The 26,018-nt window shown below is 39.7% G+C and overlaps 1 protein-coding gene across 5 annotated transcripts in view; it reads left to right on the top strand.

Annotated features, from left to right (window-relative positions):
- LOC137038577 (NLR family CARD domain-containing protein 3-like) overlaps positions 1–26,018 on the top strand; it is an 85,012-nt gene that overhangs the window by 15,997 nt on the left and 42,997 nt on the right. For 3 of the 5 annotated variants that reach the window (XM_067413260.1, XM_067413257.1, XM_067413259.1), the window contains exon 4: positions 3,143–4,987. In XM_067413260.1, coding sequence (XP_067269361.1) covers positions 3,143–4,987 — 1,845 coding nt within the window. Of the gene's footprint in view, positions 1–2,891; positions 2,979–3,142; positions 4,988–26,018 lie in introns of those variants that run through there. The other 2 variants (XM_067413261.1, XM_067413258.1) reach the window with 2 other exon arrangements.

Below are 26,018 nucleotides of genomic sequence, written 5' to 3' on the forward strand. Positions count from 1 at the left end.
TCCTGGGCACTGACCTCCAAAAATACAGTCATGATGTTCCAGAACTGCTCCAGATCTCAGGGACCAACACACACGTTCACACTGTCACACAGAACCATTGATACCACTAAAGCATACACTTACTTCGGCCTCAAAATAACTCCAATGGGTAACTTTACTCTGGCTATGAATGAACTCAAGGAGAAAGCTCAAAGGGCTTTCTATGCCATAAAAAGAACCATTAAATTCAAAGTCACAATCCAAATTTAGCTCAAACTCTTCAAATCTATAATTGAACCAATTGGTTTATATGGCAGTGAAGTGTGGGGTTCTTCTATCAAATTTGATTTCTTAAATTAGGAAAAACATCCGATTGAAATTCTACATTTAGATTTCTGTAAGAGAATCCTCAAAGTCCAAACAATGGATGCAGGGCAGAATTAGTACAATACCCTTTCCTTCTAAACATCCAAAAAAGAGCCATCAAATTCTGGAAACACCTGAAAACAAGCGATCCCAACACATACCATTACAAAGCTCTGAAACATCAAGAGCTGAGCGTGGCGAGGAGTCTCCTGTGTAAGCTGGTGCTGAGACTGACTGAGCTCACACACACAGAGATGAGCCGGCATCAGGACACACACACACTCACACACATTCGGCCCTCACAAATTATGATCACAGAACAAGACAAGTGCATCACCAATTGGACACACACCATTCAAAGCCAGCATTAACTGGGATGTTATTCTGCCCTAAATCGAGAATACAGCGTAGCGCAGTACCTGAGCTCAGTGAGTGATGTGAGACTCAGGAAAACCCTGACGATGTACAGACTCAGCGAGCACAGTCTGGCCATATATTGTATATATGCTCAGTTGTTACATATTTTCCTGTATTATTATTTTTTCCTAATTATAACTTTATTTATTTTACTATTCATATTTTTTATTAATAAATAACAACTGAATTTGTTCAGTTGTTACAAATCACTTTATGTTGTCTTAATGCTTTGGCAATACAAAATATGTTTTTGTCATGCCAATAAAGCTTCTTGAATTGAATTGAGGAAGAGAGAGAGAGAGAGAGAGAGAGAGAGAGAGAGAGAGAGAGAGAGAGAGAGAGAGAGAGAGAGAGAGAGAGAGAGAGAGAGAGAGAGAGAGAGAGTTAACAACTCTTTATTCACAAAGATTAACAAAGTCACAGCACATACGCAGCAGGACTCAGATCTCGAGCTGACAGACAAGATGATCGCGGAAAATTTGATTTCTAAATCTGAAACCATATTTGGTTCTGCCTCTCCCCAAAACTGAATGCAACCACATTTTTTGGTTAACTTAAAAAAAGCAAATTCAGCTTTAGAATAATTTCAGGGTTGTTCCACTATCTTGCCGTACTGACACTGGTTGACTTAGTCCCCCAACCTTCAACACTGTAGAAACATCATAATATAACAGTTTAATTCATGAGATAAAAAAAATAGTAATAATTTTAAAAAAAATCACCAAAACCAAAAGCTTTAAGGGGACTAAACAAATAAAAGTGACTGACTCTAATTGCAAAATTCCAATATAATCACCATCCCTTTTTGCAATATCCACAATATCACAAACAAGATAAATGTTATCCATTATAGTTCTGTCAGGAATACAATAAATGTAATATTCATTCACTATATGTTCAAAAAACAATTTTAATCTATTTGAAAGACAATTAGCTAAGATTTTATAGTCAGTACACAAATTGCCACTGGTCTTCGTTTCTTTAAAAACACCAAGATCACCTTTCTATGGTAACAAAGATAACACGGCTCTTCGACAGCTTGTTGGGAGCGCTTTTTCTTTCTTTCTATAAGATGATTTAAATACATCAAACAAATCATCTTTTAATAATTCCCAAACTGTTATAAAATGCAGTCAGAAGGCAATCAATTCCTGGTGCTCGTTCACTGGATAGCTAATTAACAGCCTTTTTAATTTTTCCAATGTCCATTCCAAATTCCAGTTGATTTCTCTGTGTATCAGTCAACTTTGGTAAATCTTTAAAAAGGTCCTCCATACATCCAATGTCACATGGACATTCCGAAAAACAGGTCTGTATGGAAGTCAATAGCCAGTGATCTCATGTAGCATTGACTTCCGCTTCTTCCTTTTTTTCAAAACTAAAAAAGAAAGAACTTGATGCATTCATCTCACTCAGCAAGAGGAAGCAAGCTCTTATTAACACTCCGTTAGCTCCCTCATGGAAGAGAGAGGCCAAAACCTTCTTTTTGCATCTAGTCTTTCAGTTTATTCACCATTTTGGTTAAATAAACTTCTTTCAATTTATTTAATTTGATTTTCCAAGTCCAAACAGTTTTTTTAAAAACAATAATTTGCATTAACAGTATAATTATGACAAAAGATCCTGATGTGTGCTTTTCCTACTACCCACCAATGCACAACATCATCAAAATCAGTCTTTCGCTCTTTTTCCATTTTGCCCAAAATATAGACATTTTTTCACAAAAGAGAGCATCCTTCAACAAATTTACATTAAAATGCCAATAGTGTTACATCTTTTTTCTTCTTTTTTCTTTTTTTGCTGCTCTGTGGCACGGCAGGATTTTAAACAACTTCCTGAGTCGCCGCGGACAGGCGCGAATGCTGCCGTCATTGTGTGGATACTCATTGAAAACAATGTGTTCTAATTTTAAAGGCGTGGCGCTGAGCTTTGCTTCGCTCAGCACTCTTAAAGGGGTTGCACACCGGATACGAAAGCTAACCCCCGCATCTTTAAAATATTGAGCACCCCCATGTTGCCAAAATGGTATGATCCTCGTTTCAAAAATCCTGCGACGATTCGTCTGTGAGATCGGTGGTCGAATCTGGCTCCGCATATCGATGCATCTAATCTTCGACTATTCGGGGTCACCCCTACCTGATTCACTCTTATAAATGCTAACCAAAGTACAGATGCCATCTATCGCCGGTATTACTGTAACTAATTCAGCAACAAGGGTGATTTTGACCATTGTTACAATGGTGTGTTACAAGTGTAATAAGTTCTGAGCTTTGTGCTAAGAATTTTGTACACTTTGTGAAAACAGTACCAAAGCAAATAATAATAAAAAAAAAACGGTAAGAGCACTTACTATGATGTACTACTCTTCCCCTCATTTCAGCAGTGCAAAAAGAGATGATCAGACTGGAGACCTACAACAGAATTCAAACCAACCAGTGGATGATGTCCTGCAGAGAGTCAAAGACACCCATAAAGCCAGCATGAAGAACAAATATGAGAATGTATTTGAGGGAATAAAACAAGAGAACCCAAAAACTCAAACCCTCCTGAACAGGATTTACACACAGCTCTACATCATAGAGGGAGAGAGTGAAGGGGTGAATGAAGAACATGAGGTTTCACAGATGGAGAAATCACCAAGAATACAAAACTTACAAGATACTCCAATCAATTGCAATGATATCTTTGATATTTTACCTGAACCAGGACTTAATACAAAGAAAATAAAGAGGAAAGAAGAAATAAAGACTGTTCTTACTAAAGGCATCGCAGGAATTGGAAAAACAGTCTCAGTGCAGAAGTTCCTTCTGGACTGGGTTGAGGGAAAAGCCAATCAGAATGTAGATTTCATGTTTGTTTTTCCATTTCGAGAGCTGAACTTGATTAAAGATGAGCAGTTCAGCCTTCACAAACTTCTGCTTGATTTTTATCCCGAACTTCAAGATCTGGACTCAAAGATTTATGAGGAGTGTAAAGTTGTCTTCATCTTTGATGGTCTGGATGAAAGCAGAATTACACTGATTTTTTCAGACAGTCAGAAAGTTTCTGATGTGACTGAGACTTCATCAGTGGATGTGTTGATGACAAACCTCATCAAAGGAGAGCTACTTCCCTCTGCTCTCATCTGGATCACCTCCAGACCAGCAGCAGCCAATCAGATTCCCTCTGAATACATAAAACGTGTGACAGAAATTCAGGGATTCACTGACCCTCAGAAGGAGGAATATTTCAGGAAGAGAATCAGTGATCAGCATAAAGCTAGTAGAATCATCTCACACATTAGAGGAGCAAGAAGCCTCCACATCATGTGCCACATACCAGTCTTCTGTTGGATTTCAGCCACTGTTCTTCAAAACATTCTCAAAGATCACAGTGCAGAAATCCCTAAAACTCTTACTGAAATGTACATCCACTTCCTACTTATTCAGATCAATATGAGGAATCAGAAGTATGGTGAGAGAGATCCAGAGAAACTACAGTCCAACAGAGAAGTAGTTGTGAAACTTGCTGAACTGGCTTTCAAACAGCTGATGAATGGCAATGTCCTGTTCTATGAGGAGGACCTGAAAGAGTGTGGCATAGATATCACTGAGGCAGTGTATTCTGGGATTTGCACTGAGATGTTTAAGGAGGAATCTGTCATTCATCAGAGGAAAGTCTACTGCTTTGTACATCTGAGTTTTCAGGAGTTTCTGGCTGCTTTCTATGCGTTTTACTTTTTTATAAGTAGCACTACAGAGACACTATTTGATTCACTGCATAATCTGCATAAAAGAGTTATCAAAAAAGCTCTAATGTGCAAGAATGGAGGAATGGATCTCTTTCTGCGATTCCTGCTGGGCATCTCACTGGAATCCTGTCAGATACTCTTACGGGATCTACTGACACATACAGAGAACAGCTCAGAGACCATCAGGAAAACCACACATTATATTAAAAACAAAATCATAAGTGACAAATATATCTCAGCTGACAGATCCATCAATCTGTTCCTTTGTCTGCTTGAAGTGAACGATCAGACTCTGTTCAGAGAAATCCAGGAGTTTCTGAAATCAGAGAAACACTCTGCTAAGAATAAACTCTCTGCTGCTCACTGCTCAGCAATAGCCTACATGCTTCAGATATCAGATGAGGTAATAGATGAGCTGGACCTCAAGAAGTACAACACAACAGAGGAGGGTAGAAGGAGAATGATAGCAGCTGTGATCAACTGCAGAAAGGCTCTGTGAGTATTATGCTCTTTACAAAACAAATTTGAGTTAAATTATGTAAATTTAAAAAAAGTGTTTTCATGCCTTTTCATCTGTAATAAATATAGGGGAGACTGATGATGGTCAGTGTTGGGAGGAACCTTGTTACAAAAGTAATACATTACAGTAAATTAATACTATATGCTGTAACGCAGTGGTGTAAGGCATTACTAATACATTTTCAGTAATATTTTACTTGGTACATTTTCAGTAACGCTTGGGTTACACATAAAAAAATAATAAAACGAAAAAGGAAACATATGGAAGCTTAACTTTCATAGAAATTTATTGAAAGCACTCGCTTTGCATCCACTCCCGTTATTAATGCCTGAGTGGCCATGTTGAGTGGGAATGTTCGTTTCAGTTAGATATACTGATTTAAAAGCCCAGATACCGTTATTACTGGTGTTGTCACATCACATCACACTTTAATTAACCGGTGGGAAAATTTCCACACCATCACATCCCTACTGTAGGCCTATATTCGCGAGATGGACATGTGCATTGCTTAGAGTTTGTCAGAGATAAGGACAAGAACGTAGGCTAATAATCAAATGCAAATGCAGTCAAATGCAACCTTTGTCTAAAACCAAGATAACTATCGATGTTGCAACAATAAAAAAAAAAAGCGCATATTGTCATAACATTAGAGTTTGCACACAGTTCTGTTGTGTATATGAACAGACCTAAGCTATTCCCAGATATTGCCAGATAATCACTTTACCTCTGCAATACTTATAACAGAATTGGATCATTTGTGATTCTGTCTGTCATGATTTCTTGCATTGTCTTGAGTATTAATTTAGCCAATTCTATTTTGTTAGCCTGGATAGCCCACAGTCATTATGCTTCATTATTTTGCCTTCTACTGGATGTAAAATGCTCTCTGGTAGCCTACATTTTAGAATGTTAAAAGCTACTACTGTAGTTTTTTGGTGAAAGTAACTCAAACGTAATACAGGAGTAATGTAATGCATTACAATTCGGAGACAGTAATATTATAATGTAAATAATTACTTTTAAATAGCAGTAATAAGTCATCTATAAAATATTACAGTTTGGAAGTAACTTGCACAACACTGGTGATGGTTGTAACACAGGTTAATTGTAACAATTTCTCCAATTAGGAACTAGTTACAAATTATCTCATTCACTTAACACATGCTTGGTTTAGTCATTATTCCATGTGATTAAGTAGAGCGCTGTGGCTAACACAGAATTAAATATCATTGAAAAATATTATTTTAGAGCAGGAAAAAAATACTTAATGTAGATATAGATGTAAGAACTTAATGGCAATTCCTGCTTTGTAGTTAAACTCATCAAAGTTAAATCGTTTATTTTGTGTCTATATATAAATATTATTGTTAGTACTAATGTTTTGGGGCTTTTAGCTGTAAGTTGAGCTAGTTCATGGCTACAATAATCTGGGTTAGTTTTAACAACATGATTCTGGGTTAGTTATTTAATTGATCTGTATAAGGGAAACAGGTCATTTAGGTCAAATTAAATTATTCATTCTTTTATAGGGAATTTTGAAAGATTGATTTTACGGTTGAGAAAATGACCCATCCACACTGTAAAAAATTACTAGTGCTTTCAACTAATTATTATTTAGTAACTAGTTCCACAGATTTTTTACGTTCACTCAATTTCGTTCTGGAAATTGTTACCTGAATTAATATTTTTTAATTGGCTCAAATGTGACTTCAACATGAAATGTATGTTTGCTCAATTATTTTTAAAGTTAATTGAATTAATAATTTTTAGTTGGCTCAAACTTGACTTCAACTTTAAAATGTACGTTTACTCAACCTGTTTTTATAATTAATTCAACTAAAACGTTTTAATTAGAGGTTTCATTTTTAAATGGTTTTAATTGTTACTAGAAATTGCAGTGGAACTCATTACAACATGTTATAGCGAGGATAAAAACAAATTAAAGCACATTGTTTCATCTGCATTTATAACAAATTTCTTTAAATAATAAAAAAAATGACCAAAGCCCTTGTCACTTTTCTTTAATGTCTTTAATGCACCTTTAGTTTTGAAAATACACACACAGTCAAAGTAGATTCAGTGGAGCATTCTTGCTACTTGCCAGTGTTTCAGCTGGTAAAGGGATAGTTCACCAAAAATGAAAATTCTGTCGTCATTAATTCGCCCTCATGTTGTTTAAATCCTGTATAATTTTCTTTGTTCTGCTGAACACAAAATAAGATATTTGGAAGAATGTTTGTAACAAAGCAGATAGAGCAACCATTTACTACCATAGTATTTTCCCCCCTACTATGGTAGTGAATGGTTGCTCCATCTGCTTGGTTACAAACATTCTTCCAAATATGTTATTTTGTGTTCAGCAGAACAAAGAAACTCATACAGGTTTGGAACAACATGAGGGTAAATGACAGAATTTACATTTTTTGGGTTAACTCTCCCTTTAAGAAGAACTGACTGGCTTGGATGAGAAACTGCAACGACAAAGCATCAGTGGATATCTTGGTCACACCCTGTTGGAGAAAGAAAGAGAAAAATGAATAATAATAATAAAAAAATTATATTCTTTATACATTTTATCAATATCAAGAATTGACTTGCATGTGTGACTAAAATAAAGTTTAGAATTCGTCCCACTTGTGAGGACGATGAAATGAGCGCCATTTAATCATAGTATTCATGGTTATGTTGTTCCCTTAATTTACGGGACAATTTCAAAAGTTGAAATGCGGAAAAAAAATCACAACCACGTAACCCTAAATAGCGTACATTATTTGACCTACATTAAGTTACACGTTTGACATGTTTCAGTAAATTTGCACGTATAAAAATCATCACCACGGCACCTTGGCCTATAGCTAATGAGAGAAAGTTTGTCTGACACAAAAATAGCACACAACACGCTGAGATTAAATCTAAAATACATTATATAGTATTATAGTTTAAAACAAAAATATGTGTTATTACTTAAACATGGTTAAAGACCACATTAACGTAACGTAAATCATTTATTCGATGAGGAGTGAACTTGACGTAGACATCACTTAGGCCTAAATAATCCCCATTTCCCTTGGATATATTTACTTCTAATTTACTTCTTACTTCAAGTCTAACGTTAAATATCCACACAAGCCTAATATGTTCGACATATTTGTCTGCAATTTAATCATTAACACCTGACGCGTGAACTTCATCCTCAAAATTCCTGCTGCTGATGATCTGTATCCTTCCGCGGATCAAAGTACTCCAGAGATGCTTCCGCGAAATCAAACGAGCAATACAGATCCTTTCGCGTAGTCAAACAAGCTCTTGTACGTATTCATTAAAATTAGGCAGATTAAATGCCACAATTAACTACATATGTTCATGAATTATATATGTATATTAAATATGTAATATGTAAGTGTTGTAGGATCCATCTTCTCATTATAATGCAGATACCATCATGAACAAAACATCGAAAATACATCTAATTTCACAAATATTGTTCTGATATTGGCTATTTTATCAGATGTTTCTAACAGTCCATTTCAACAGCACAAACAAAAATCTATTTACCATAGTAAAATATTGTGTGTAAAATATTGTGTTGGCCATATAGGCTACTTTTATAAAATGTTGACTGGATTTGCGTTTTTTCAGTCCAGTCAACATTTGCAATTCTAAATGTTAACTGGATTTGAAAATATCAATTCATTCAATGTTTTTCAAATATATTTCTGCAGACTTAATATAATAAGTCTTCTTAACTTAGCACAAGTAAGAAAATTAGTTCAACATTATATTTTTTTTGCTCTTCCAACATTATATTAATTGGAGTTTTTAGAGTGCAGCGTTCATTTGAACAGACCGTAACCATCAACTCTGCAGTGGATATTAATATCTACACAGTACTGAAACACTACAATAGACAGGTAACATAGATCAGCAGTTTAGGATATTACATTTGTAAGAACATAGCAAAAGAACACTTTATTGATTATTCTAACACATAAAACTAATATCTAACACAAACACATGCACACCCTCATTCACACGTGTTTCAGAAAGGAAGTGAGGAATGTAAGAAATCACAATGTAAGATTTTTTAAACTATTTATTTGTATAATACAGCTGCAAATAAATATTTGAACACCTGTTTATCAGCTAGAATTCTGACCATCAAAGACATGTTAGTCTGCTTTTAAAATGTCCACCTCCACTCCATTTATTATCCTAAATTATATGCACCTGTTTGAGGTTGTTAGCTGCATAAAGACACCTGTCCACCCCATACAATCAATAAGAATCCAACTACTTACATGGCCAAGACCAAAGAGCTGTCCAAAGACACTAAAGACAAAATTGTACTATTCCACAAGGCTGGAAAGGGCTATGGGGAAATTGCCAAGCAGCTTGGTGAAAAAAGGTCCACTGTTGGAGCAATCATTAGAAAATGCAAGAAGCTAAACATGACTGTCAATCTCCCTCGGACTGGGGCTCAATGCAAGATCTCACCTTGTGGGGTCTCAATGATCCTAAGAAAGGTGAGAAATCAGCCCAGAACTACACGGGAGGAGCTGGTCAATGACCTGAAAAGAGCTGGGACAACCATTTCCAAGGTTACTGTTGGTAAAACACTAAGATGTCATGGTTTGAAATCATGCATGCCATGGAAGGTTCCCCTGCTTAAACCAGCACATGTCCAGGCCCGTCTATGACCATTTAGATGATCCAGAGATGATTTCCACTAAACGTGTTTGGAGGAAGAAGAATGATGAGTACCATCCCAAGAACACCATCCTATTCTACACATGGGACAGGGCGACTGCACTGTATTAAGGAAAGGATGACCGGGGCCATGTATTGCAAGATATTGGGGAACAACCTCAGTTAGATCATTGAAGATGCGTCGAGGCTGGGTCTTCCAATGTGACAATGACCTGAAGCACAGCCAGGATAACCAAGGAGTGGCTCTGTAAGAAGCATATCAAGGTTCTGGCGTGGCCAATTCTATTCTATTCTATACTCGTACTCAATTCTAGTCAGAATATGAGTCTGATACTGTTCCATTGGGCTGTGATTATGGGGTGTTTCAACCGAACCAGGAAAGACCTTAATTGGATAAACCTACAACCAATCAAAGCAACGAAGCAACACATAACGTTAGTTGTCAAATGTCAACAGAACTCAACTGCACTGTGTGGCCAAATCTGTGTTTTCCCGAGGCTTGTTTTCTATGTCCACGGGTTGAAGTAACCTCAATTATGTGATATATAGACCCAGGAATTTTAGCAGGCAGCCTTGCTAAAATAACACACATTTTACCCCCCAAACACACATTTTACCATTTTACATTGTACATTCATCGTCTAAAGCCCGCCCTGACAATTTTATTGGTCCGAACAGTTTCTGTTCGGGCATAATTCGGCTGGCATCCAGGCTGTGTTTGTATCTCATATTGTCTTTGAATGGGGATTCCTTTTTACTTGGTCCTGGCTGCAGAGGGGTTCCATGGTGCTTTGATTCGTTGACAGTCTTGTAGTGTCTTTAATTGTCGTCTTGGAAAACCAATCATGTGATGTATTGGTAGATAGATGGAAAGTCTTGTGGATGTTACTTGAAGTTGAAGCGTGCCTGGCTGTATAATCGATGACGGAAATTTGTGGCGAAACAACTTAGAACACTTTATATATATATATATATATATATATATATATATATATATATATATATATATATATATATATATATATATATATAAGATTTACAGTGGCAGCTCAGAGATGTAGGTCTACAGTGGCATTTAAGTATGAAATTGAATGAATGTAGGCTAAAATTAAAACTACATAGTCTTCAATATACAATATACATTGATTGAAAGCTACTGTATTATTACTTTATTCAAGAGCAGCGAGTGATTTTTTTTCTTTGTCTATTTTAATACCTCTTGTCAGCGCGTAGACACACAGGCACACTCAAACAGAGCTGAATCCAATTCCCTCCAAGGAGGGAATTGGCACTGTTGAGGCAGTTGCTCCCTGCCGGTTTGCCACTTCAGGGTGCTGCGCTCGCGGTGCGTAGTATATCAGAGGTCTCGAGAGGCTGGTACCCTTAGTAGATTTTCTGGCGGGGTGGGAGAATCTGTCGAATATACAGTGCCTTGCGAAAGTATTCGGCCCCCTTGAACTTTGCGACCTTTTGCCACATTTCAGGCTTCAAACAAAATTATATGAATCTGTAATTTTTTTGTGACGAATCTACAACAAGTGGGACACAATCATGATGTGAAATGCAATTTATTGGAAATTTCAAACTTTTTTAACAAATCAAAAACTGAAAAATTGGGCGTGGAAAATTATCCGGCCCCCCTAAGTTAAAGTCCCTGTGAAGGCAATTCTATGAAAGAATTCTAAACACATTATAAATGTTAGAAATGTATTGCTAAAACACATTGCAAAGACTGTGAACTGTGAAGTACTAAATTGTGGAGTTAGACCGTTAAACAGTTTTTCACCATTGCTGTGCTCCGGATTTTCTAGGCGGGGCTAAAACGGTGGGTCGATGACGCACTGGAGCCTCTGCTCCTGGCCCCGCCCCTACTGTCGATGACGCACTGAGGCTCATAACTAGAGCACATTCACATCAGTTTGCTGCTCAATCGCGAGTACTATTAGTTACTATAGCCTACAGTTTGCTAGCTAGCTATGCCTTCGTTGCGGAAATGCGTTACCTGGATGTAGTCACTTACAAAACAGGTCGGTGTCCTTATTTAAATATCCGAAAAACGATCATATCAAGAAGAGGTGGATTCATTTTATGAAGAACCACTTTGATGGAGAGCTGAGGATCACCACCAACAACCGCCTCTGTAGTGATCATTTTACACAGGATAGTTTTATAAACTTTCGTCGGAGACAACTGGGATTCACTGATAATCCGCTGTTACTGGTGAATGGGGCTGAACTGACTATCTCCCGCCTTCATCCTCACGTCTCACCGACAGCCGGTGCAGACATCATCCGCAGTAACGTTACGTGCCCACCAATGAGTGTAAGTTTCCTTGTGTGCTTGTGTTATAATTACAGCAGGTAACGTTATATTAGTCCACAGTAACTAAATCCTGCAACCCTCTAACATGATTTTGTTTTGTTTATATAAGTTACATCAATATGACAAGTGATTTCAACTATTATATCTGTAAACCTGTATATATTATATCTGTAATATCTGTATTATATCTTTAAGTTTGATATGTGACTATAAAGTGTTAAAATACACTTTATTCTATGTTATTTATTGCTAGCCTAACTTAATTTGGCTACGTTTATGCTAGTTACATAACTAGCTAAATTGCATAAAACGGAGAGAAAAAAGCACGGACCATTCTGTTGCAGATCGAGGGGGATGATGTTGGTTATCGAATATGTCAATGTCCTCTAGCGCCGGTTTCACATTGCACGTGCAACCAGTGCGTTGGCAGGGCAGGAGCAGAGCGGGAGCCGCGCGCTGTTGTGCATTCACACCGGCAGCGTTCCTCTCGCGCAGATGAACCACGGCTCGTTCTCCCTCCGACACTTTCATTCTTGTGCTTTGATTTATGATCGTGGCAGAGGGGGCGTGGTTCAGCGAGGTCTGCAGCGGGAGAGAAAGGCGGGAGATGGGTGGTAAGTGAGTGGGTTGGACAAAAACTACAAACACCTGTCTCTCGTTCTAGTAATTGGCGCAGGGAGAGTACAAGAGCCCTGGAGAAACGGAAGACAGGGAGAGAGAGAAGGACTACTGACGTTTTCCCCCAGAGTTCCCGGATGACCGTAACCCGGAAGTGATTACGATGAATGATTGAGTTGAGCTTGCACTGTGGTGCCAACACGAATTACCTTGAGTTTACAAATAAAACGTCAGTAGTCCAGCCGACCCCTGTGTCCTTACCCCACACACGATCCTCTACACTTTTCATTTTACAGCTGCAAATTCGACCGTTTTCCCCTCTGTCCCAAAAACACATGCATATTACATGTTGTATAGGTAGTTTACATGATAAAAGTAACCTTAATATGCCTCTGGGTTTAATAATTTGTGTGATTATTAACGGTGAGTATTATTAGTAAACGGTATGAATGCTCTAGTCTGTTAACATGGGCGCCGAAAAAAACACGCGCTGCTTATGCCCTGCTAACGTGTGCAGTGTGACTGTGAAACCGACCTTAGTTTGTTTCTAGCTCTGGAGGCTCAAACATATATGGCATTTGAGTGAGGTGGAGGTAGCTTTCCCGCGAGTGGTGGTGGTTTCGGCGCGGCCAGCGGACACGCCCACAACGTTTGAGAGCAGAGAATACTGCTAATTTTTTCAAGATTTTGATCTCTTCTTTTATTTACTTGGCGACTTTTATTATCATTCAAATTTGGCTGGGTGGTTAATATCATTTTTCTGTGGTGTGACAAACTCAGATCACATACTTAATTTTGACTTTACAGGGTCTTTAATACTTTGTAGCGCCACCTTTTGCTGCGATTACAGCTGTAAGTCTCTTGGGGTATTTATCAGTTTTGCACATCGAGAAACTGAAATTTTTGCCCATTCCTTGCAAAACAGCTCTAACTCGGTGAGGTTGAAGGGAGAGTGTTTGAGAACAGCAGTTTTCAGTTCTTTCCACAGATTCTCGATTGGATTCAGGTCTGGACTTTGACTTGACCATTCTAACACCTGGATATGTTTATTTTTGAACCATTCTATTGTAGATTGTGCTTTATGTTTTGGATCATTATCTTGTTGGAAGACAAATCTCCGTCCCAGTCTCAGGTCTTTTGCAGACTCCATCTAGCCTAAAAATCTAGACGCACCCTAGCGGCAGCAAATTTAATCTGCCCGTGAGTGTCGTCTAGCAACTCTCAATACCCTTCTGAGCTGTATTCGCCTAACTCTTGCCGGGCCAATCACATCGTGTATAGAGTCGGTGGGCGGGGCCATAATGACGATGGCCGAGTTGCGTTTGCGTGCTTCTAGTCAACACAGAAACTGTCGAACGGACTCTGGAAGACTTGGAGTTAAGCTTTTCTCTGAGAAAAGAACAAAGAACGGCACTGAAGTCATTCTTAAAAAGGGAAGATGTGTTCAGAGTTTTGCTGACCGGATACGGTGAATGTTCTGAATGATCTGTTTCACCTTCGTTGCTCTGGTTGGTGGTAGCGCTATCCTATCGCGTGCAGAGGGAGTTTGAAAGACAACCGTTTATCCCGCCCCTTCGGATTCAGCGCTGTCAATGGTGAGTTTCCAGACCAAACATCTTGATGTTGGTATGGCTTGTGAGGCTAGACTGCATCAGGTTTTCTGGATTTGGCTCCATCCATCTTCCCATCAATTTTAACCATCTTCCCTGTCCCTGCTGAAGAAAAGCAGGCCCAAACCATGATGCTGCCACCACCATATTTGACAGTGGGGATGGTGTGTTTAGGGTGATGAGCTGTGTTGCTTTTACGCCACACATAACGTTTTGCATTGTTGCCAAAAGTTCTTCCACATGTTTGTTGTGTCTCCCAGGTGGCTTGTGGCAAACTTTAAACAACACTTTTTATGGATATCTTTAAGAAATGGCTTTCTTCTTGCCACTCTTCCATAAAGGCCAGATTTATGCAGTATACGACTGATTGTTGTCCTATGGACAGAGTCTCCCACCTCAGCTGTAGATCTCTGCAGTTCATCCAGAGTGATCATGGGCCTCTTGGCTGCATCTCTGATCAGTCTTCTCCTTGTATGAGCTGAAAGTTTAGAGGGAAGGCCAGGTCTTGGTAGATTTGCAGTGGTCTGATACTCCTTCCATTTCAATATTATCGCTTGCACAGCGCTCCTTGGGATGTTTAAAGCTTGGGAAATCTTTTTTGTATCCAAATCCGACTTTAAACTTCTCCACAACAGTATCTCGGACTTGCCTGGTGTGTTCCTTGTTCTTCATGATGCTCTCTGGGCTTTAAACGGACCTCTGAGACTATCACAGTGCAGGTGTATTTATACGGAGACTTGATTGCACACAGGTGGATTCTATTTATCATCATTAGTCATTTAGGTCAACATTGGATCATTCACAGATCCTCACTGAACTTCTGAATAAATTTCGTTTCACTTCATGATTGTGTCCCACTTGTTGTTGATTCTTCACAAAAAATTACAGTTTTATATCTTTGTTTGAAGCCTGAAATGTGGCGAAAGGTCGCAAAGTTCAAGGGGGCCGAATACTTTCACAAGGCACAGTATCTTGATGGGTCCTGCATATTATACAAAAAATGGTACGTCATTCAATTCAGGTTTCATCCATCCAGTTTCAACAGGGTCCTACCCACACTGGTGCACCCCAAGCAGGCTCTGCTTATGACTCAAGAAGTACAGACTCTGCTGCAAAAGAGGCTATAGAGAGGGTCCCTTTAGCAGACTGGGAGTCAGGGTTTTACAGCCAGTACTTTATCGTGCCAAAGGATGGACCTATTTTAGATCTGCACATCCTCATCTGCTGAATAGCAAATCACAGGTTCAGGATACTTACACTCAAACAGATTGTGTAGATCTCAAATCAGTTCCGAGGACTGGTTATATTTCAAAGATGTATACTCTCGTGTCTCCATCCTTCCGCAGCACAGGAAATACCTGAGGTTCGCTTTCGGTGGAGAAGCTTATCAATATCGGGTGTTTCCCTTTAGTCTAGCTCTTTCACCCCGCATGTTCATGAGGAGTGTGGGATATGCAGGGGATCTGCATGCTCTATTTTGCTGACTGCATAGTCAGCTTGTCTGGCGGTTCAATGTCGAAATGTTGTTCTTGCACAACCAAGGGAGTTAGGGCTGAGGCTCAACTCCAAGAAGAGCATTCTTTCTCTAGTTTAGAGAATAAAATAATTATGGCGTGAGTTGGAATTCGGTCTCTATGCAGACCCGCTTATCAGAGGCTCGTGGGAGCCTCAATGCACAATGTTTAGATGAATTTAAACAATGGCTAAGTGGCTAAACGCATCTCGTTGCCATGTAAGGGCCCTGTTCATGTTGGACAGATATTTTAATTGCATTTTGTGTATGTTAAGAGGCACAAAGACAACCTTTACGTTTATGTCCCCAAAGCTGCCGTTTTAGCTGACTGGGGGCTCTGGGCATTAACTGTAAAAACTCAGTGTTGCAAGCACCACTCCGGTTCATTTTTTTTCCTATATGGTTGAAATGAGAAGTAGAGTTGAGTGTCATCAGCATAGCAGTGATAGGAGAAGCCATGTTTCTGAATGACAGAGCCTAATGATGACATGTAGATGGAGAAGAGAAGTGGTCCAAGCACTGAGCCCTGGGGAACCCCAGTAGCTAATTTATGTAACTTAGACACTTCACCTCTCCATGACACCCTGTAGGACCTACCAGAGAGGTAAGACCACTGGAGAGCAATTCCTGAGATCCCCGTCTTCTTATGTGTTGACTTGAGTATCTGGTGGTTAACTGTGTCAAAAGCAGCAGACAGATCCAGCAGGATGAGCACTGAGGATTTTTAAGCTGCTTTTGCCAGTCTCAGTTACCGAGAGCAAGGCAGTCTCAGTCGAATGGCCGCTTTTGAAGCCGGATTGGTTTTTGTCCAGGAGGTTGTTCTGTTCAAAAAACAGAGAGAGTTGATTGAACACAACTCGCTCAAGTGTCTATGCAATGAAAGGCAGAAGGGATACCGGTCTGTAGTTTTCTAAAAGGGCTGGATTCAGAGAGGGTTACTTAAGCAGTGAGGTTACCCGAGCCTGCTTAAATGCTGTGGGAAAGGTTCCTGTGTGAAGAGAAGTGTTGACAATGTGAGTGAGTGCAGGAGTGATTGAAGAAGAAATGGCCTGAAGGAGGTGAGTGGGTATAGGATCAAGTGGACAGGTAGTAGGGTGATTGGAAAGGATGAGTTTAGAAATATCTGCCTCGGTGAGTGGAGAGAAGGATGGAAGCGTGTTCGTGTTAGTTGTTGAGATGTGCGTGTCAGTTTGTGGTGAGGAGAACTGGTTGCTGATGAGAGATGTTTTGTTTGTGAAAAATGATGCAAAGTCATCAGCTGTAAGAGTTGATGAAGGAGGGGGAGGAGGAGAACAAAGGAGAGACGATAATGTTTTAAAGAGTGTACGAGAGTCAGAGCAATTGTTGATTTTGTTGTGGTAGTATGTTGTTTTAGCAGTGGAGACATTTGTAGAGAAAGAAGAGAGAAGAGACTGATACAAGGTAAGGTCAGTATAGTTTTTAGATTTCCGCCATTTCCTCTCTGTCCCGAGTCCAGAGCGATGTTCACGGAGAACATCAGACAGCCAGTGGGCAGATGGGGTGGGGCGGGCTGGTCTGGAGGAAAGGGGGCAAAAACTGTATAAGGAGGATGTTAGAGTGGAGCAAAGAGTGTCAGTAGCACTGTTAGCGTCCAGTGCTGAGAACTGAGCAGGTGGAGGGAGTGAAGATGAAACCATAGTGGATAGGCGAGAGGGAGAGAGAAAGCGTAGATTACACCGAAAGCTAATCTGTGTAGGAGTGTGTGTTGTATCAGGAGTCAGTATGAGGTTAAGAGTGATGAGAAAGTGGTCTGAGGTGTTAAATGGAGTAACTAAAGTGTTGTCCGTGGAGCAGTTGCGTAGACGAAGTCTAATTGGTTACCTGATTTGTGAGTAGCTGTAGTAGATACTAAATTAAAGTCAAATGAAGTCAGTAGAGTGCTGAAGTCTGTGGCTAGGTGTTTATCAAGATAGATGTTGAAGTCACCAAGCAGACGATTGGTTGATTCTTGCTCATTCAGCTTGTGTGGCGGCCCAGCATCGAGAGATTGGGGCTGAGGCTCAACTCCAAGAAGAGCGTACTTTCGCCAGTCCAGAGGATCATGTATTTGGGGGTGATTTGGTATTCGGTTTCTATGCGGGCCCGCCTATCAGAGCCTCGTATAGGGTCGATTCTCTCATCAGTCAGAGGGCTGAGGCTAGACCAGTCACTCACTGTAAAGCAGTTCCAGAGACTGTTAGGTCTGATGGCAGCAGCGGCCAACGTGATTCCTTGCAGCCTGTTGCACATGAGACTGCTACAGTGGTGGCTCAAGACCAAGGGATATTGCCCGAGGGGAAACCCCTTTCGTGTAATCAAGGTCACACAGCGGTGTCTCCGCGCCTTGGTTATGTGGAAGTACCCTTGGTTTCTGTCGCTGGGGGCACCGTGTCAGCGCACTTCTCTTCTACGAACTAGACATAAATTCTACACCTGGGGCTCGGGTGCTCGCTCCTTAGACAATTCAACAGGCGGGCACCCGGCTCGTATGGGGACGTGGGTATTCTCGTTCCCAAAGAGGTGACGCAGCTTGAGTTCCTTGAACCGGAATGTCTCGGTTACGTCTGTAACCGTACAGACCATTCCCATTCGTCCCAGAATGGGAACGAGACGCTGCGTCACCTGGCCATACTCCCCATGTATGCCATGCCCTCTAGCGGCTTATTTCGGGCCTTTTCAGAAGCTGGGGCATGTGTTTGCTGGCAGGCTTTATAGTTTCCGGGTCGATGACGTCAGCCGTCTATGACGTTCCGTCTCTCCATTGGACTGATTGCATACGTGCTTCACGATGCAATCACGCAGAGGCGTTCCCAGAGCAGTGACGCAGCGTCTCGTTCCCATTCCGGGAACTAAGGTTACAGACATAACCAAGACGTTTCATGACTAGAAACAATATCACCTGAGTATCACTGAATATCACAAAGACATTCATTTTTCGGAGAAATGTATTTTGTTAAAGAAACATTGCTGGAAAAGGAATTCATGGTAAATGTCCACACATTGTCAGTTAATCAGATATGATAGACATGTCCATAGACATGTCACTTGTTGAAGCTTTCACCCCGGAATTAGGCCCGTAGTGACCTTCCAAGGCTGGAGCAAGGGCCAGCTTGTCCAGAACAACAAGGTCACCCATTTCCTTTAGGATGAATGTGGTACACTGATCTGTAATAGAATATTGTGCACATACAAAGATACACAGTCTCTCCATGGTTGGAGCTGATTAAGCTCTAGTTCTAACTAGAATGTTCCCTAAAACATACTGATACTCAGGGTTTCTAAATTAACTTTTTTGATCACCAGCCAGTGTGGCTGGTAACTTTCTGAAGTTACCAGCCAATCAGAATTTCCTATCTATTGAGTCTATTGAATCAAATGACTTCAGAGCTCTTCTTCTTCTTCAGAGGTTGCCATCAGAATCTGTGCCACTCTCTGTTCCTTTTGTCCCATGTCTGCACACAAAGTCAGGCCTGCGTGAGCGCAAATTATCAGCATGCCAGATGTTAATGGCTTTGGTTGGGTAAAAGTATTTAATGTCAGGTGAGCATAACTGGGTTTTAAGAAGGTCAGAAAGGGCCTCACCTTTTAGGCGTGAGCGCCAGTCACTCTTTACCTGCTTCATAACACTGACCCCTCTTTCACAATCAGCTGTAGTTGCAGGGATGGTGAGGATAGCATCAAAAAGATCAGGGACACCAGGACACAGATGGCACAGCATTCTGTTCACAGTAGGCCAGGTCTTTTTAAAGGTTCCTGCAACAGGGTCAGACAGAAAATATGTATTATGCACTTTTAAACAATTATACATTTTTGAATGCAACTTTAGTTATTAAAAGATGGCATCATATTTGGATTGTTCCTTTAACAAATTATATTTACTCTGCTTCCTGATAAACAAAATAAAACTCTCACAATAGTAGACATTTCTATAGAGCATGAGAACTTTTCAAGCGCTTGTTTAAAAATGCTGCTGATCAGGTAAATCAGATTTTTCTTTTTCTAAAACGTCCTTCTATAAAGTACCTTGGCTGAATCCTGCTGTGTACAGTTCAGTCTTGAGAATTGTCCATTGATCAGGGATCAACTCCACATCCACTCCAGCAGAGCATAAAAGAGGTCGGAAGTGACTGATGAGTTTGTTTACATTTTCATCACCAGAATCTGAGAACAAAAGGGAAAAGTTAAACAGTTGTCTTAAAACATAAAATGTGTAAAGATTCGCTTTTTACATTTGAATTGCTAACCTGAACGTGTGTCTGCCTCTGGCCAGCACTTGAAACTGGTCAGCCGCATTGGCTGCAAGACACCACTGTTCACATCACTAAATCTAGCAACGATCAACCCTGCATAGAGAATCGATTAGGTCATTCCTTGGATGTCATGATGATCGGCATCAGTAGGCTTCAGGAGGACTACCTCATAGGTGTCTGTGTCCAGCACTGCTCTCAGCTTAGGCCCAGCTCTACAGTTGTGCAGAGGTAGATGGATGGGCATCTTTTTATTTATTTTTATTTATACTAAGGTGAAAACACACCAACACAACCTAAAATCAAATCATAAATTGTGGACTATATGATACATTCCTTGACTTTTCTATGACGGCCTGAGTGGAGGAATTGGAGCTCTGAGCTTCAGCCAGGATTGACACTGACCTCTGCAGTGACTTGAGGTTGCTCAGTTAATACATGGTGTCATGGAGAAGGCAGCAATACCTGAGCACTCCACCAACTTTGCCTATTTTGAGGAAACCCTTGGCTTTTGCCCTCAAAACAGCATTGAAATTTGTTGCCTCCTGAGAATACAAACAAAACAACTGTATTATATCAGACAGCATTCAAAACTGATTATGAGTAGAATAAAGCAAACTAGAGCCCCGTTTCCACCACAGGAACTTTACCCAAGAACCAGGAACTTTGGGTGGTACTCAGTGTGTTTAGACCGCAGGAACCAGGGTCTAAATGAAGTTCCGGGTAAATATTTCCCCCTCCAAACGGCCCTGCTCGCGAGGTAGTACTTTTTCAAAGTTCAGGAACTTTCGAGGGCGGGACTTGGGCGCTGAACATGCTTATTGGTTTAGCTCACGCAGCATTTTATTTCAACTGGCATTTTTAAAAGTCTTTTGCGAGGTTCGTTCTGCGTTCAGTAAATATCAGTCTTGCTCTCTGTCTGATGGCACGCGTTCGTCTCAGCCATCTCACGTGCAATGTCCGTAATAGCTGATAATAATATACATTGTCATTTTAAATCTAGCTTTACAAGCTTTCTGAATATGCTGCATGCTGCTGAATCTGCATATTAGTGCTCTTTTCTGTCGTTGTTAATTACCTCTTAGTAAACCTATACATAACCAGCAAAAGCAGCACAGCTTGAATCTCTTCCATACTCGTTATTAAAAAAAATTTCAACATGTAAACGTCCTGACCGATTACTTTTAAGTGTGTGTCCTGACATGTCTTGACAGCGCGCGCTGCGCTCATGTTGACAAGAGAGGAAAGTTAATTTTTCTGAGGGGTAAACTTTTTATTTCGTAAGTTATGAAGATAATGTTGGAGTAATGACACAGCGTATATATTGCCTCAGGCAGTTTTTACTTTAACTGCGCCTGACAGAAGATTTTTTTTTTCTGAGATGATTATTACACTTTACAACAGATAAATAGCTTATTATATCGTCACCTTCTTAAAATAATTGCCTAAGTCATTTTTTGACAAAAATGATTTTTTTGCTTAAGTCATCTCCTCATGATGCTGGCCACCTCTGGTAAAATTCTCCACATCCTCAGTTGAACAGATCATACAATTCTACCCCTGTAGTATAATGGCCTATGTCAAGTGTGTGACTTAGGCAGTTTTATTTTGCCTAAGTCAAAAGATAATTTGACTTGGGCAATTTTACAAGCTTTTCAAGATGGCAGGTGCATCAAGAAGACCAAAAAGCTACTCAACCTCTGAAGTTATTTCCATGATTCAGGGCTCACCCCCTATTGCTAAGTGATGAGGTTTACTATAATATAGGCTAGACTATAAATATGGCATAGTTTTTTTGTCTTTTTAGTCAGCATTTTAGTCAAGAAAAATAGCTAAGTCAATAAAGCTAGCATTAGGCTTTCAGTTAATTCTTTAAAAACAATATTTCATCTTTTTGTCAATTTTTTTCCACATTACATGATCTAATTAAGAAAGATTTGAATAGGCTACCAAACACCGAGAAATTATATAATCTGTTTGGTTGTAAAATGTATTACCTGAATGAAATGAAATCGAATGTATCGTCCTGTGGAATAATTCATTCACAGACAGCATACGAAGATGTTCAGCTAATAAAGATCTTCATCGCTGGCAAACAAAATAATTACTTTGCAGATTTGCTTTCACTTGACTGTACTGTAGGTCCACCGCCACTTCACCCGACGCTTGAAGTTCTTAAAGGGATAGTTCACCTAAAAAAGAAAATGTGATGTTTATCTGCTGACCCCCAGGGCATCAACATGTAGGTGTCTTTGTTTCTTCAGTAGAACACGAATGAACATTTTTAACTCAACCGTTGCTGTGTGCCAGTCATATAATGCATGTGAATGGGTAACAATTCAAAAAGAGAGAGAAAAAAACATGCTTAGACAACATGCACAAAGAGCCCTGTGGCTAATGCCGACACATTGATAGCTTAAGACACAAAACGATCAGTTTGTGTGAGAAATCGAGCTGTATTTTTTAAAAAATTTTTTACCTCAAATACAACGCCATATCCAAGCTCAATATCCACACTCTGGCTCGTATATCACATATCCAGAGCGTGTATATTGACCATTTTTTACCTCAAATACAACGCTATATCCAACAGCCTGGAACGTGCTTCACTTCCGGTAAGGTCAATATACAGGCTCTGGATATGTGATATACGAGCCAGAGCGTGGATATTGGCAGCGCGTGTTATTGACCTTACTGAAAGTGAAGCGTGTTCCAGGCTGTTGGATATAGTGTTGTATTTGAGGTAAAAAATGATATAAATACGGCTCAATTTCTCACACAAACTGATCGTTTTGTGTCTTAAGATATCAATGTGTCGTCATGAGCCACAGGGCTCTTTGTGCATGTTGTCTAAGCATGTTTTTTGTTTTGCTCTCATAGAATTGTTACCCATTCACATGCATTATATGACCTAGACACAGCAACGGTTGGGTTAAAAATCTTAATTTGTGTTCTACTGAAGAAACAAAGACACCTACATGTTTGGTGCACTGGGGGTAAGCAGATAAACATCACATTTTCTTTTTTGGGTGAACTATCCCTTTAAATCTTCCTGTTACGAGACAGAGTGTGAAACCGCTTCAGATTCAGTACGTGCAGGAAACCAAACAAATCATTCAAACTGATTTGCGAGCTGAAATCGCAGACACCGCACACAGTATGCCCGCCTTTAGACAGTTCTGCCAACTTATTTGAATTTGAACAGAATCGACTCAAAAGAGTGATTCATTTGTGAATTGAGCATTGCTCATGCCCAGACGATAAAGATACAGCAAGCTTGGAATAAACTGTGCATTTAACAACTAATTGTGTTAAAATAAAGTAACGAGAAGAATGTTGCCCAACGTAAAAGTACAGTTTTTTCATTAGAAGTGTACTTAAAGTAAATGTACCCACATTTAAATCTACTCTTAAAGGAATAGTTCACCTCAAAATGAAACTTGTGTCATTTATTCACCCTCAAGCTTTGAACACAAAGAATGATATTTTGAAGAATGTCAGTAACCAGACAGTTGATGGGTCCGGTTACCGACATTCTTCAAAAAAGGAAATATGAGGTACTAATAACACAGAAATACCTTGTTGCAGGGCACACACAAATGCGCATGCCTACTCAGAATGATGTTTAGTTTGTTTGTTAGTGTTTTATTGTTGACAGAGTTGAACATTTAAAATTGCCTAAGTCACAAAGGCATGTTAAAAAATCCACCTAAGTCATTTATTCCTGTTACGTTAAATAATTGACATGCATTGTCATTAGTATGTCAATAGTCATCTTCTGACATAAACTTTTTGAGTGACATTATCAATAAATATCATATATTCAAATATTGGTTCAGTTTGTGTTTTCTGAGAAACCTGGAAAAATGACTTAGGCAATTATTTTAGGAAGGTGACGATATAATAATGTATTAGTCCTGGTGGCCGTTAAGAGTTGCTATGGCTAAAGTTAACACATTCCAGCTGCTGGAGAAAACAAGCACAAAAAGCGTTGACATTTTTGATGCGGCAGACAAACTGCATGTCACAAAATGATTGCGATTGAAAGTCATCAAATGGGGTCTGGGGGGGGGGAGAAAAGTTCCTGTAAAAAAGTTCCTGGTACAAATTTTTCCGGGTAATTTTGGTGGAAACGGGGCTTAGTATTGTCACAATACCAAAATTATAACTTTGATTCGATACCCAACTAAAATTCCTTGATACTAATTTGGTAACACCACAGTAAAAAAAAAAAAAACAAAAAAACAGTAAAAGTAATTGAATAACATAACCTACAAAATGTTGCGGTTTACACATATAACCCTTGTTCCCTGAAGAAAGGGAATGGAGACGTTGCATCGGTACTGACGTAACTCGGAGTGTACTGTCTGAAAGGGAACTTATTAATCATTGTTTAATTTTTTTTAAAATTAACTTGGCCAGCATGTTCCTGCCCTGGTTTTTGACCATTCCATCCTCTTATTGCTATAAAAACTGCCAGTGTGAACATTCTTACAGAAATCACATTATCAATCATGTTATCATTCACTAACCTTTGGGTTGGGATGATACAAGTAATTTAATAGTTTAAATGTAATTTTATAATTATATTATAGATTTTCAATTGTATCTGGGTTGTTTTTTAAATAAGCAAAAAATGCAAATTACAAACTGATCTTATTACCTCAAAGGTTCACTAAAGACATATCCGACTGTGTTTACCTGATTACTCGCCAGACCGTGCATTTTTACATATTTTTGACCATTTAAACCCAAACAATAATCCGTGAAAGAAATTAATCGTGATCGCGTGTGGTCTGAAAGGTGCGCGCTTCAGAGTCTTGCAGCACAAGCACGTCCCTTGCCGCACTTTATTTTCTCATGCGCTGAAAAAATAAGCGCATGACAATTCTTTGTCATGTGCTACATGTATATATTTAACTCTTCTACTTCCATTGTTTACTGAACGGTGAAAGCAGAGCTCTGCAAACGTCGTGACACCTGCTGTCACCTCTGCTTTGCAGCTGGAGGACCGCTAGATTGGGGGATGCGCAATGGTGCCCAACCTCTTTTGAGGTATTGACTGGACCATAGCACTATATAGATCTGGACCGTAGCACTGCGATGGTCATATTCCCGCAGTGGGAACATGACTCATTCACGAACGCTGCCTCAGTGTGCTGAATGCCCAAACACGTGAGACAACAAACGTGCCCGTCAAGCGGGGACAGACTCGACCGCACCCAGAAACACGGTTTGAATTACATCTTGAAAAAGACACAGGGTCAAACCGTGTTGCTCTTTTGTGAATTGGAAATTGCTCTTTTAGTATGCTGAAGCACTCAGGGAGATGACCGCGGCTACAGATAGTTTGTATGGTGCAAGCCTGTGTGAGCACTCAATGTGTTTTTTGGAAAAACGCCCAGCGAACCAACAAGCTCTTTTAGTTTCACTTTTGTGAAGCGATTACTCGCTGACGCACCGTATCACCCGCACTGGCAGTTTCTCTCACGAGACTCGATTCTCCACACTCTTTGTAGACACAGCAAGACACTGTTCAGCTCCGAAGTAGAAAGCGCTGATCTACCATTCCACTTCCTATTTATACCCGCGGGGCGGAGTGTGGAATGTGTGGATCACATGGCAAATTTCATTGGCTCATTTTTACACACTCGAAGTAGGATTGGTCTCTAAAGTGAGATCCCTGCTCTAAATACAACTGCACATTTGAGCTAATTCTCTTAAAATAAACAAGTAATCTTATTTTCCTTAATTTTATCAGCTTAATCGGTTCCTCAATTCAAGCCTCAAAATTGTCAATGGTGAGTTTCCAGACCAAACATCTTGATGTGGGCCTGGCTTGTCAGGCTACAGACCAATTGAATGATCAATTAAAATAAATTAACCCCTCAATGTTGTTTAATTAGTTTTTTTCCAATGTTATATTAATTTCAAAGTAATAAAATAATACAAAGTTTTTGTAAATGCAGTTATCATTTATTCCAGTGCA

Source organism: Pseudorasbora parva, chromosome 13 (assembly GCF_024679245.1).
Source record: "Pseudorasbora parva isolate DD20220531a chromosome 13, ASM2467924v1, whole genome shotgun sequence".
Taxonomy (NCBI): domain Eukaryota; kingdom Metazoa; phylum Chordata; class Actinopteri; order Cypriniformes; family Gobionidae; genus Pseudorasbora; species Pseudorasbora parva.